Source organism: Gymnogyps californianus, chromosome 10 (genome assembly GCF_018139145.2).
Source record: "Gymnogyps californianus isolate 813 chromosome 10, ASM1813914v2, whole genome shotgun sequence".
In the NCBI taxonomy this organism is placed as follows: domain Eukaryota; kingdom Metazoa; phylum Chordata; class Aves; order Accipitriformes; family Cathartidae; genus Gymnogyps; species Gymnogyps californianus.
Window position 1 is genome coordinate 28,328,103 of NC_059480.1, and position 13,788 is coordinate 28,341,890.

Consider the following 13,788-nt stretch of genomic DNA (forward strand, 5'->3'; position numbering starts at 1 on the left):
CCCGTGCTGGTCAGTGCCTTCAGCGGTCCCCACAAAATCCTGGTACTCACCAAAAGCCTTTTGCTATTTCAGGGTTTGATCCTGTTACCCAAGTGCCATAATTGTCTCGGCGAGGTTACCAGACTGGAGAGCCTTTCTAGTAAATTCAGCGTGTTTGATCTCTAGTAATACTTAGAAAGTAAGTAATGATGTAGTTGAAAAATGACATTCATTCTGGCGCTGCAGACTGCATATTTCACTCCCTTATTGCTTTTCGTGACACAGACTTGTAGCAATGCAAGACACACACCAAATTAGACATACAAATCACAGCCCTTTTGCCATCGGTTTGTCCCTAGAGCTCTCTGGTGTTTCCTCTTGCTGTATTTAGCCACAGTAAGTACTTCCATTTTTCAGAATTAAGAGATATCAACTATCTGGTCATGGCACTATTTTTATCACCAGCACCTCTGCCCGCCGTGCACCAGCACGAGCCACCTCCTCCTCCTCACGAGTCAAACGAGACCGCAAGTGATTCGGGGTAAAAGAAGAAAACCGAGTGAGGGTGAGTTTTACCATCAGTCCGTCTCTGACGATTTGCAGGTGCCCTCTCCTCCCCGCCGCCGCCGTGCCCAGCTCCTTGCTGCACCGGCTGAGCGCTTGCTCTGCGATGGTGACGTTTCCCATTGCAGTCAGAGAAGAAAAGAAAAAGCAGCCCGTCCTGCAAAGGGCTACCTGCTGGCCAGTCTTTGTACAAGAGCTTCAGCATGACAATCCTAAATTTTGAGTTTTTAATTAGCTTAACCCACAAAAGCAGCATAAACTGGGCAGAGCATCCCAGCGCTTTCTCAGGATGCAGGAATTCCTGAAGGTTTCCTGCAGGACAGCCTGGGAGAGGGCTCGCTCCAAATGAAGCGAGTTTGCCAGGGGCTCATGTGCTGCGGGAGGAATTCACCCTCCTGAACAAAACCTCAACTAAACATAAAGTAGGTAAAATACAAAAAGCAAACCATAGCCCCAGCGCAGAAGGCTGCTGCGTGGGTTAATCCAGCAGCGCCTCAGGAGTCCATGACCTCCATAAATACTTTCCACCTATAACATTTGGCAACAGCATGTTTTGCAAAAGTTGCCAGGGTGCTTTTGCAGACATATACATATAACATTTCACCTCCGGGCTCTCAAACTGCAGCTGCCCAAGCGCAGAGACGCTATTTTAACCCTGCCTAGAGCAGAATATTGAGAAGTTTTACAGTCACAGCTTCCCAGCCACGAGGACAGACCCAGCCTACATAGTTCGGTCTTTAAGAGCTCAAACCCCAGCAAAGTGTGCATGGGAGGAAGCCGTGCAATGAGCACCCCGTTGGATAATGAGACACCAAATTGGCTTTGCAAATGGCGTTTCGTCTGAGAGAAATACCATTGTCGTCAGAAACAAACTAAGCTCATGCACTGCTGCACTTTCGGTTATTCAGTAATAGGCTGAACTAAGCTGTATTTGTTAAAGCAATGAAAGGAAAAAGAATTAATCATCCTATAAATAAACCAGCTTATGAGTATTTAGTAAGTGTTTCTTGTTAACAATTCATTACTTTCCACACGTAATTAAATAGCTCTTAATAAAAAAGGGGTTTTTATTGTGCTGTCTTTAGACTAGACCTATGGATAGCTGAAGAAATGTCTGGAAGGCAAAATAAGCAATGCTGGAAAAGAAAACGTTCAAGCTCACAGTAAGACTAGAAAAACCCCTGTACTTCTAAAGCTAGAAGAGCAAAAAACCTATAGAAAGCAGCAGGTGATGACTGCTGGAAAATCCCTCCCGCTCTGCAGCGGAGCCCTCTGCACAGCTCCCTCTCCTGCAGAAGGCTTCTTTCTCCTGGATATGATATATGTGAAATGCAGTATGTTAAGCTGTTTCTGTCAACTATGAAAAATGCACGTACTTAAAATTAAGCATATGCTTAAATCCATCAGCTTCAATAGAAATTAAGTGTATGCTTTATTTTACCATGACTAAAAGCTCTGATGAATGAAGACCACTCCATTTTATAAGCCGAGAATCAGAGAGGTGTATGAAGCTATTTGCACAGAGCCCATGCTAGAGCTGGGTGTGCAACCACAGCCCTTGGCACGGGTAAAGCCTCAAGGCCGACACCAACCAGCCCTGGAGCACAAGACAGTCCCAGAATATCTCATTAATTACATTTTTCAGTGACTTAAAAGCTCATTCTCCAGCAGGTTTGGGGATTGGGTATTCATCCCTACAGAAGTTTTCTCCCCAGCCTCTTTGCAGGTTTTCTGCTCCAGGCTGGGCACGTTTGCTGTGCAGCAGCAAGTAGCGACCAACATTGCTGCCCGGTTTTGACCAACGCATTTTTGAGTCAGCAGCAGCCAGGTTCAGGACGAGGGAGGTGTCTGTACGTCAGGGTGGTTTGCAGGATAATCTCCTGTGGAGGAAACGTAAGACACCAGATCATAACTGCTTTATGGGAACACCGTGTGACTACGACATGACTTGTGCTTCTCAGCGAGGCCACAGTAAGCGTTAAACTATTTCTGGAGTGGACTGACACCACAGAAAGTGCAGAATTAGCAGAGAAATAAGATAAACGGGAATTTTCGCGTGTGTACTAACACCATCCGTTTCAAACACAGCTGCCACATGGGATTAGGATCATCAGAAGTGGAACAAAAGAATTTCTCATCAGGAGGGAGGCAAGCTTCCAGATCCGAAAACCCCAGTTAATCAGAGTATCTCGCTCGGAGACAGCATCGCTCCTGCTAACCCAGAGTGACACCAGGGATTACTTCTATCATAGCTCCGCTCGGAGCATGGCATCCCTGGGATGCCGTCCCATTGCCTTTGGACATTTTCCCTTTTCATCACTCGAATGCTGTGGGCTCAGTTCTCTACTTATTTACATCGGCTTTCAAGGCTGTGTAACCCCAACTTGCTCCAAGGATTCCCAGCCGGCGCCGGCAGAGCAGAGGTACAAAGCTCTTTGCCATTTCTTCTGACGCTGGCTCCAAAGCACTTCTTTCACACACTCGGTCCTCCCTGGACAGTGTCTCCAAACAACGGCAAATTTCCCTGGCCAGTGGCTAAAGCTGACACACAACTGTGCTCTTTCCATAAAAGTAGTAAAAGTGTTGTCTTATTTCAATTTTATGCTCAGATTGGCCATGGGCAAAAGTCAATCTCTTGGGAAAGCAAACATTTTGAAGAAAATTTTCTTTTATTAGAAGCACAGCGAATGTGTCTACTTTCCATAAGGGACGTCATCCTTTTAAAATGAATCTCTTTTGAAACAAAACAAAATGACAACTGACAGACTAAGCACACCGATGTCTTCGTCGCCCGTCGTCCCCAGCCTACACCCTCTTTCCCCAGGCTTTCCCAGCTCCCTGCATGGATGAGGCCCTCTCCCCTGCACGCTCTAACACACAAGCCACATGTTTCACAGCCTGAACCCAGCCAGACTCTGGTTCTCAGGCTTTCAGTCCATTTGCTCCAGTTTTATGGCAGAGCGAGGACAGACATCACATCGAAGCACCAGCCACAGTCAGAACACCTCTATTCTCCATGTTTTCTGTTTCGCTGTTCAGCTGTTATCCTTTTAATGCACATAAATAAATGAGTTTTCATTAAAACATCAGAAAGAGTAAATACTTCTACCCAAATTTAAAAGAGGCAGTTCCGTAGACGGGCACAAACAACTAATGTTAGAAGAGAAAAATCAAATTCAAAGTGTTAAGAGACTCGGTCACACGCATTTACCTTTGCTCAAAGTCATGCTCATTCTTGCAGTGCTCAGAAAACTTGGAGAAGAAAAGCTACGAAACCAGACAACGTCTTCAGATTTTGTAAGCCTGCCTGAAGGTGTGCACAGGTTGCTCAGCCAAGGCTCCCGTAGTTTTAGCTGTTTGCCGCCGAAGAGCCAGCCCCCAAGTACCCCAGCCCGGGACACGCAGAAGTACCTGTACTTCATTCCCGTCTCGGCTCGCACGGTCTCTTGCAGCGACAGCCCATGCAGGTGCAGGAACTTCTCCAGCTGCTTCAGCTCGGCGGCTCGGCTCAGCTTCCCCGGCCAGCCCGCGGCGGGAGGGCAGGCTCTGGGAACCACACTTTGCTTTTTACCTTTCAGGAGCGCTTCGCTCGGCTTCTGCAGGCTTGGCTTGTGGGGTGGGATATCCGCACAGGAGGGCTTGTACAAATGCATGGTCCGCACGCGGAGCTGCGAAGAGACCCTCAATGCCCAGCAGCTGCTGGAGCGTGGGGTCCTCAGCAGCTTCCACCCTACGCTCTGCTGAGAGGAGAGCCCAGTGCCATCACACTCCCACCAGTACGAGATGGTAAGAGCTGGGTTGTGTTGCCCAAGAGGACCACAGGACTATGGAGCAGTATTTTTCTCCCAGCCTTTCTTTATATTATTGCAATTGGCTCATTTTAATTGATGCCCAGGATGGATTCTGGCCAAGATCAGCAATCTTGTTCATCTGCTGAAACCTATAATGGTCAAGTACTCCAAGGGATAAGGACTGCCAGTGGGAACAGAGCACTGACCCTGTTTCCCAGGTCTTATATTTAGATAATGAGAAATATTTGTTTGGGATTCAATCCAAGGCCAATAAACGTAAAACAAATATTCTCACAGGGTTTATTTCAGGCCTTGGGCTGGACAGATGAATGCTGCAAGCATCTCTTATGCAAGTCATTAAAACATTTTGTTTCCTCTTAGTCCATTGTGCGCTCTCACAGCTCAGATTACCTGGGCTGTAAACTTCCCCAGTATCTGCAGCCTCCTGGGGCTTTGACAATTAATAAGAAAACGAAGGCTACGGAGCAGTCAAACACCGAGAAGAAAAAAAATAATCTAAAAACAAACAGGCAAGGGAAATACTTGAGAAAAGAATGAGCTACGGGCATCGGAGCCGGGGCAGGGAACGAGCACCAGCTTTCGGGAGGCTGTGTGCTCCCGCAGGAGCCCGTGCGTGGACGGAGAGGGGCTGCGGGAGGGGAGCCGGCAAAGCCCCCGAGATGCCACCAGCCGCTACAAAACCTCCAGCTCCACAGAACCGGGTGCCTCTCGGCACGGGGCAGCAGGCGAGGACGCCAGTACCCGTCTGAGCACTATGCCTAAAAATAAACGTACCAAGCCAACAAACAGTTATTTCACCACTGCTAAACAGCAAACAAGAAGTCTCTGGTTCTCAGGGTCTTCATCCCTGAGGGGTGATGGGAGAAACAGCACAGGTTTCGCTGCATCACCAAAGCCAGTGCCCGAGGCATCCAGCACCCTCCGGTCAAATAACATCCAGGAGGACCACAGTAACCTTTTCTGGCCAACACCAGCTCATAGCGAACAAATCATGACAATGCATGATACACCCCACGGAGGCAGATTTCTGAGGCTCTTCTGTTTTAAAAACTCAACCCATTTCCTGACTGTCATTTCAATCCCAAATACATTGGAAAAATAAGTTAAATAATGAAGTGATGGATGTATCATGAACTCAACTAATCCTTAAATCTTTCAAAACAGATAAACAAAGACTGATCCCAAACCCAGAACATATTTTAAAAGATTATAATTCAATGTCACAGAGGGGAGTTTGGCGTGGGCATTTGGATTACCCAGTTATTCTTTCTCTGCAACTGTTGTTTCAGGCCCCTGAGGGCACTAATGGACCTCAGTGTCCCCGACCTCCCAGGCTGGGGTGGTGGGAGAGGTCCTGCCCTGCCACCCCGGGGACCCCCAGCCCCGTGGTACCCTGACACGCTGCTGCCCGAAGGTGGGGGACCCTCTTCTCATGGTGCTGACCGAGCTGAACCATCAACAGCGGGGTGCTGGTGATGCTTTCCAGCTCCGCTCTTTGCAACACAAGTACACTCGGTGGAGGGAAGCGTGCCCTGTGCCCGCAGCCATGCCTGCCTTGCAGGAACCGTAATTTTTCCTCCCAGCAGTGTCACACCGCAGGCTGTAAGCTGTGATCTCTGCTGCAGCTGCCTCTTGTTTTACCTCCTGTCAGATCCACCTCTCTGCTCATCTATAACGCCAGGTGAACCAACGGCAAAGAAATATTTCCGCAAGCTCTTCTGAATTGTTTAGACATAAGAGTTTCACTGGTTTGGAGTTTTAGGGGCTTGTATGGATCAGCATCATTACAAAATTAGTTTTCCCCAAAGTTATTCCCCAGGGTTTTGCTTTTATAGTGCAAAACATAAGTTTTATAGTGCACTATAGGTTTAACACCACAGGTGCCTAACCACGGGCTGGCATGGCCAATGAGGACTGTGCCCAAGAAATTGCTCAGTCTTAGTCTACAGACCCACTCGGATTCCCTTCACTGTGCTTGTTAGACATTTCTGCACTTAATAACTACTTGCTCCGTCTCTCATAGTTTTATCTTGTTTCCCTTTCAGTTATCCTGTCTCTAATTTTTATTCTAATGACATTTTTATTAGTTTCTAAACCCAGCGTGACTGCAAGATCTCGGTTTGTGCCAGGCACTTCAGGCACATCCCCCTTCTGTCCGGGATTAGGGAAGATTTCACCCGACTTCTCAGCTGAAATCCCTACTGTTACTGATGCATTTGTGTATTGCTGGGCAAAACACTGAAACCCCCTTTGGCCGCAGCCCTGTCCCTCGAGGCGAATGACACCCATGTCCTCCCTCCGCCAGCCCCGCAACTGCCCCGAGCGAGCACGGCCGCCTGTCCCCGCGATGCTGCTGTTCGGGGACGGCAGAACTGAGACAGCAACACCAGGCAATTGGTAATTAGGTTCCTATTTCATTAAGGGTCTTACTCGGCGCGGGAGATTAGAGATTCGCACGTCTAATTTCCGCTAATACCAAGATCCCCTTATATTTTTTTAAAGGAGCAAGATCAGATTCTGGAGTCTGCGACATTTAAGGTCGATGGAATTAGCAATTCAGCAGCTGCAGGTTTCCCCTCCTGAGTGGTTTGTTCACCGCTGCCCGGGTCTGGGGAGGGAAGGGGGAGACGGGGACCCAGCAGCACCCAGCAAAGGCTTTCCTGCCCTTTTCTCCTGTCACCCACACGGTCCCTGCACAACAGCAGCAACTTTTCAACTAAATTCGAACGAAATTACAGCCACTTGGACAAAACAGCTCATGAGAAATAAGGCTGAAGAACACAGGCAGTTTGTGCTGAAGAAGTTACAAAAACTAAGAAACAAGTTTGCAGACTTTTCAGCTCTGTAACACACATCCATCATGGTGCAGGGAAAAAAAAAAAACAAATAATCAGACAAGTCAGACTTGTAAAGCCAAAAAGCTTTCTATTATTATTATTATCACCACCACCATTATTTCCTGGAGTGCAAATTGCTACTGCCTGGACCGCCGGCGGGGTACATACCTGTGGGGCATCCCAGTGGTGTAGGCGATGGTGTACTCGTGGGAGAGCTCGCAGACCCGCAGGTACCAGTTCATCTCCAGCTCCCGCAGCAGAGCCAGCCGCCGGGCACGCTGCTGGGGCTGGCCGGCCCGAGCTCGGCCCTCCTTCCCGCTTTCCGAGGAGCTCTTCAGGGCTCTCTCCCTGCTCCCAGGGAAAGCACCGACTGCTTCCTCAGCTTCAGGGTTTCCTCAGCATTTTTATTCCCCACAGTCCCCGTGCGTGCCGCCAGCATTTTGCGTCCTGCCTCGGTGCGAAGGCAGCACCCCCAGCACTAAGTCGCTGCCCTCAAATCATTTAAACTGATTTTCAGCACGCGCTTTCCTCCCTCTATAACCTCATGCCGGCCACAAAGCTGTAATTAGATATGTGTCTGCGGGGCTTAACCAGAAAGAAGAGCTGCAACCTTCTCATGGAAACATCTGTAGCAGCTTCCCGCTTGCCGGCGGGCTTCGCTTTGCAACGAATAAGGAGGACGGTTCTTAAAAAACAACATATAAACACATGCAAAGCAGCACACCTAAATCGGACTCGTACAAGACAAGGTATTTAGATGGATAGTAGCAGAAAAAAAAGGTCCAGGTCACTAAAGCTGTAAACACCGGAGGGCTCCAGCCAGCGCAGGTGAAGTCACACGTGTGCTCCCCTCGCCGGCAAACCCGCAGCCACGTGGGCTCGGCCGAGCAAATTGCAGCACGGTTCCTGCCAGACACGGCCTCGGAGCATCGGTGTCTTCACCAACCTGGCCGCGTTAGAGCTGAGCCAGCCGGTCCATCCCTCCTCCTCCTCCTCCCACGTGCAGTGCTCCAGCTCCTCGGGTCACCCCGTCTGGCAGGAACTTCCATTCTCCAAGGGATTTGTAGAAATTCGGGGATTTGATCACCCTTAAGGTGAGAACAAAGTTGTGACTTTTCCTGATTCATTTGCTTGCTGAGCAAATGGTGTTTCGAGAAAATGTATGAAAGAAGCAGATACTAGAATTGAATTAGTTTCCCTCTCCGGTTTGAAATGTAAAAGCTGATACAGAGATTACATCACTAATCACAGCAGCCACTTTAGGAGCACAAACATATCCTTGTTTGGAGAGAGAGGCTGGCAAAGAGGAAAAAAGCCCTCTAAAGACAAGCAGGATTTTAAAGCCATTGCATTGAAATGAAGAGCAATCACCCACCCGTGCCCTGCGTGGAGGACGCGTGTGTCTCACAAGGAAAGGCAACTTGCAAGCAGTTGCAGAGGGATCAGGGGGCTGGATGAAGAGCTTCACGGAATCAGGGAGCTCTGGAGGTCTCTGGCCCCATCTCCCACTCACAGCAGGTCTGTCACTGGCCCTAGACAAGTTTTCCCACTCGAGTCTTGCAGACCCCCAAGGCTGGAGACTCCCCCAGCCCTCCGGGCAGCCTCTTCCCACGCCGCACCACCCTCTGCTGAAAAAGCTTTTCCCAAGGTCCATCCCGAAGCTCCCAAGCTCCAAAGCTGTGGCTGATGTCCCTTGCCTTACCACCTGCCACTCCCCAGGAAAGTTGGGGTCCACCACCTTCCTGCCTCCCCTCCCAGCACTCCCAGGCTGCTGTCGGGTCCCCTCTGGGCCAGCCCGGCTCTTGCCACCCCTCCTGGACCTGGGTCCCTCCAGCCTCTGGCCACCCGGGCAGCCTCCGTCGGGTGTCCCCCCCCAGCCTTCGGGAGCCGGGGGCCTCCCGAGCCAGACACGGTCCTGGGTAAGGTCTGCTGGCCATGCGGCCCCCTGAGGAGCCCGGCGTGGGGATCATCCTGCTCGCAGCAGCAGCACTCCGCTGGCTCACCGTGTTTCAAGATGTGCCACAGTAAAAAAAACCAAAACAAAACAAAAAAAAAAAACCCAACCCCTTTTTAGGTGCTTTTTAAGAAAGCAGTTCCGTTCCCTTTGGGAAGAAGTCCTATAAAATTTACTTTCCACAGAAACTGGTGCTATCCAACCTATTTAGCAGAGGCGGCACTAAAACGTTCTCTGGAAATTTTGCAGAACTCTAGAAAAATGACTCAAAATTTCAGCTGTTAACAAACTTCCCAAAAAGGAAAAGCTTTCCAGCAACTCCAGGAGCCTTTAAATCAACCCTGAGCAGCTGAAGCAATACATACTTATTTTACAGATACGTAATCTCAAGCCTTATAAGATTCTTCAAGTTCTTTCACTTGGAAGTTGGCTAACAAAAGCAAACTAAAGTTCTTAAACAGTTGTATAAAAGGCATATTGTGCTTACTCAGCCTTCCATGTTTACCATTTCCTTAACCACAGAAATACCCTGTTGTTCCCAAAGACCTTAAAAGGTATCAGTCACCTTAAAAGTAAACTAAATTAAAAGCAGATGCTGACAATTTGTTCCTCTCTAAATGGAGCATTGTTGGTCGTACAGCAGGCTATTGTGAGGGGAGATGTTCCCGTGATGTCCCATTTAGGTAAGTAACGCTATCGGATATTGTCTCTTGGATGATTATATATTCTGGCAGGTAAGGAGACCCTGGCTCACCTTATAAAAAATGCAGAAAGATTACTTTCCTGAAAGCAAAGCTAGCCAGCTGGCTTTAAATATTGATACTGCATTTCTGCGGCTGTATTGAAATACTCGGCTCCCTTACCGGCTCGCCAAGGGAGGGTGACCGCACCGTGCCGGAGCGGCACGGACGTCCAGCCTGGCTCTCTGGGGGGGGCTGCAGGCAGCCCTGGGGCATCTCCTGGAGGGGATGAGCCCTCCGCCCCACGAGCATCTCGCCCAGTCCTCCGCAGCACCAGAAATCCTCTCCCACTTGGCTACTAACAGACCAACATCCCACACAGGAATATTGCTAGACAAAGACTAGTCAGCCCCTACGTTATTTCCCAGATGAGGGCTGGTGATTAATCACTAACCAGTTTTCCATGAGCTCCCCTCCCCTCCGGAGCAGGAAAAGAGGGGAGACGGCAGCGCCCAGGGGGACGCCTCACCCGGCACCCACCGTGGGGTGCAGGACCGGGGTATAGGGCTCCGGAGAGTGAAGCTTCAAACTGATCCCGGCTTAGGGCTGGGGGCACCGCCTTCCTTTTACATTGCTTTTTCTAGGCAACCACTGGTTAAAGTAATAAGCTGTTCTGATTATAATTATGTATTTCTAACGAACGTATAAAAACACGTTTATGAGGCCTGTACTTGCAACTTATTACAAGTTATAACTTCTTATTAATACTCTTACTCCAGGCTTTGAAAATTTCTACAGCTCTTCTTTAAACGCTTTATAAAATTTGATTTTTATTCCAGCTGCTGTCCCTAGAGTTAGACAGGCGATACGGAAAACATCTCTGCCCCGCTCTCCGCAGAAGCACCCCCACCAGCCGCTCGGGTCCCCCCCGTGCCCACCCCTGGCACGGCAGGTCCTGGCCAGTGGCCCCGGGGGGGTCCCCAGCCACAGCACGGCCCCCACTGAATCCCTCCGTGCCCCAGCAGCCGCCCAGCCCGCGCGGGTGGGTTAATCTCTCCGCTGCCGAGCGTAAAGCCCTGCACTTATCTGTATTAAACACACAATCCCGAGCTGTCTGGAGTGAAGGGAGGTTGCAGCAATAACAAGCAGTGCAGAGGTACAGAACAGCCATTAAAAAAAAAAACCAAAAAAAACCAAACAAAAACCACCCAAACAATATTGTTCGTGTCACCAGTTTTAAAGCAGAACGTTCCCGTAACACCCAGCCTCACCACCTCCAGGATCAGAACACGGGTTTAATACATTTTCCTCTGGCTCTGACACCGTTTTAGTCAAACCTCCTATTTTTCAGATGTAAATACGAGAAGCGCTTCTAAAAACCTCCAGTAGATGTTTTCTGCTCAGAAAAGCGTTAGGTTCGCATGGTGAATTAGTACACTTCACATCGTTTGCATTTTTAAAGTTTTTTTTTAAATCTTTTAAGCAGTTTTCTGTCAGGATGTGCATTTCAGTTAAATCCGTGTGCTGGTCAACAAGTGCCTCACAATGTTACGCAAGGAATGTCTGTCCTGATTCTCTTCACAACAAATTTATTTTGCTTCATTCCAAACTAGAGGAACGCAAGATGCAAATTCTGATCCAGCAATTCTCCAGCAATTCGACTAAAACTCATTTAAAATTCATCCTCTTTTACAATGATCTTGAAATCCACCCTAGCTTTTCAGATTCCACACTGGCCTCTTAATAAGTGTTCCCCAAATTTTTTCAGCTATGTGTACACACATTTAAAAATCTATTTGCATACACAGATATAGCTCATCTCAAGCAGGATAAATTAGCAGCAGTTAATAACCTGGAAGGTCCTATTTAGAGGTTTTTAAGCAGAAAAATGCAAGCCTTCCGCAGGTACAGATTGAGTTGGAAAATATCTGTAAGTGATATCTAAGTAAACATATAGATTTCGTCCCATAGAGGCACAGTAATTTTCAAATGCATGATCCAATTAGCAAGAGTCTAAACGATAGCCTTTAGGCTAACAGCACTCCTGCTCCATACCGTCTTCTACTTAAGGTAGGTGAAACCCCATCAGGGAAAGATTCATTAAGGTACTTAATTGGTTGTAAGTGGTTCACCCTGCTCTGACAGCACTTCAATGTAGTGACTTATGAACAGCAAGACCAGGGAAAGCCTTGACTCCCTCCCACGCTGCTTGGCCAGCAGCAACCGGCTCCGTGCCCAGGACCGCTGCTTTCCTGCCCTGCTCTGGGCAAGGAAGCCTGCAGGCAGAACCTGCTGCCTGCTCCGGGCAGGAGGCAGCGCAGCGTGGGCAGAGCTGGACAGGAGATGCACGGGCATCCTCAGCAAACGTGCTTTCCCCACGGCACCCGCAAAGAAAGCCCGAGGGACGCCTCCGAGCTCCCTGCCTGAGCCACCTTCATGATTCTTAACTTCTGGAAGTGCACTGGAGTGACCCCTGTGCTGTGGGCAACGCTCGCATCCCTGAACGCGACAGGAAGGATCCCAAATCAGCCATTTCAGTGTGCTTCCGAATATAGGCAAGCTCTCCAAAAAATTCCGCATGGCAGGTCGGGCATTCCCTACTGTTTTCATTTTCTTGGAATAAGCTGGAAAGGGATCCAGCATCCCGTCAGCCCTCACGGGATGGAGGAGCAGCCCTCCCTCGTTCATTCCTCTATTCACAGCAAGCAGGCACGACCTGGAAAACAAAGAACAGGTTCAAAACGATGTTTAAAAAAAATGCTATTTATCTGCATCAGGTTTCATTTAGTTTTTAAAACTATTCCTTGGCTCCCCCCTCGGCGCTCTGGTTCCCCAGCCGTGCCAGCTCTGCGGGTTACCCTTCTCCGCAGGTCAACTCGCCCCCAAAAACCCTAAGTAAGCAGCAGAGGGGGGCCAAGACCCTCCTGGCTGCTGGGGAGCAGAGCCCAGCAGTAATGTGAAAGACATTTATGAGCCCGCCGCGTTGCTTCCCCCGCAGCACACACTGCCCCTCCAGCCTTTTGCCCACGAGGAGCGTTGGACGGGCACCGCGCCGCCCCGACACAGCCCCTGCGGGGTGAGGAGCCCGGGCACGGTGATAGGAACAGCATTTGGGGAGGAAAATGGGTGAAAACAGCTGCATCTCAGGCGTTACTGGATAACCAAGAGTTAGACGTATCTATATACTTCAGGTTTTAAAGAGAAAACTCAACACGCAATACACCAGAAATTGGTGTTAACGTATTTCCACGTATCCAGCCCTCTCCTGGCAGGGAGAACAAAAGCATTTAATCTCCCGGCTCGTGGGAGAGCCCCGAGTTTTGACACCCTCTTCCCATCCCGGGAGCAGGGAGCAGACCATTCCAGGTGTTTCTCCTGGGGAAGGAGCGTCTGGTTTCTCCGTGTTTCTCAGACCTGCTGGCAAATCTTCCCCCGGCACGTGGGGGAATGGGAGCCGAACTGCCTCCCCTTGGATTTATCACACTGGATAGAAGCCTGGTGCCATTAGCGGAGCCGGGGACGGGCACTCCCGCACAGTCTGAGCAAGCCCAGCTCCTGCAATGAGCTCGGCGACCGTCGGGCACTGGCTGCCCACAGATTCCATACTGATGCGCTGGGAGAGCAAGTCCAGCCCCTGCAGACAAGCAGATCTCGGATCAGCCATCACACCCCAAACCAGCTGCGTTGCCTATTTTTGACCCATTTGCTGACCAGCACAGGAGGGAGAGCAGGACTGCCCGCTCCGGCTGCCGCTGTGCCCACTCTCACCCAGGGCCGGTGCCGGGGACGGCATCTCAGCTGGCCCGCAGGCAACTACAGCCACTTGCAATTTGCTGCTGTATTGCTACATCGCTGTTCCATCCAGATTTATTACATCTGATTGAAAGACCACTGCAATTAAAAGTGGTAGAGGGTAAAAAGCGCTCTGTTTCTTCATGAAATGGAGGCGGAGCTGTTGCATG

At 49.6% G+C, this 13,788-nt stretch overlaps 1 protein-coding gene across 1 annotated transcript in view; it reads right to left on the reverse strand.

Moving 5' to 3' along the window:
- KCNAB1 (potassium voltage-gated channel subfamily A regulatory beta subunit 1) overlaps nucleotides 1-7,631 on the reverse strand; it is a 74,362-nt gene extending 66,731 nt beyond the window's left edge. Inside the window, 2 exon segments of the mRNA XM_050902452.1 lie at nucleotides 7,361-7,550; nucleotides 7,553-7,631. Of these exon segments, the coding sequence (XP_050758409.1) occupies nucleotides 7,361-7,550; nucleotides 7,553-7,631 (269 nt within the window).
- Nucleotides 7,632-13,788: the final 6,157 nt, after the last annotated feature.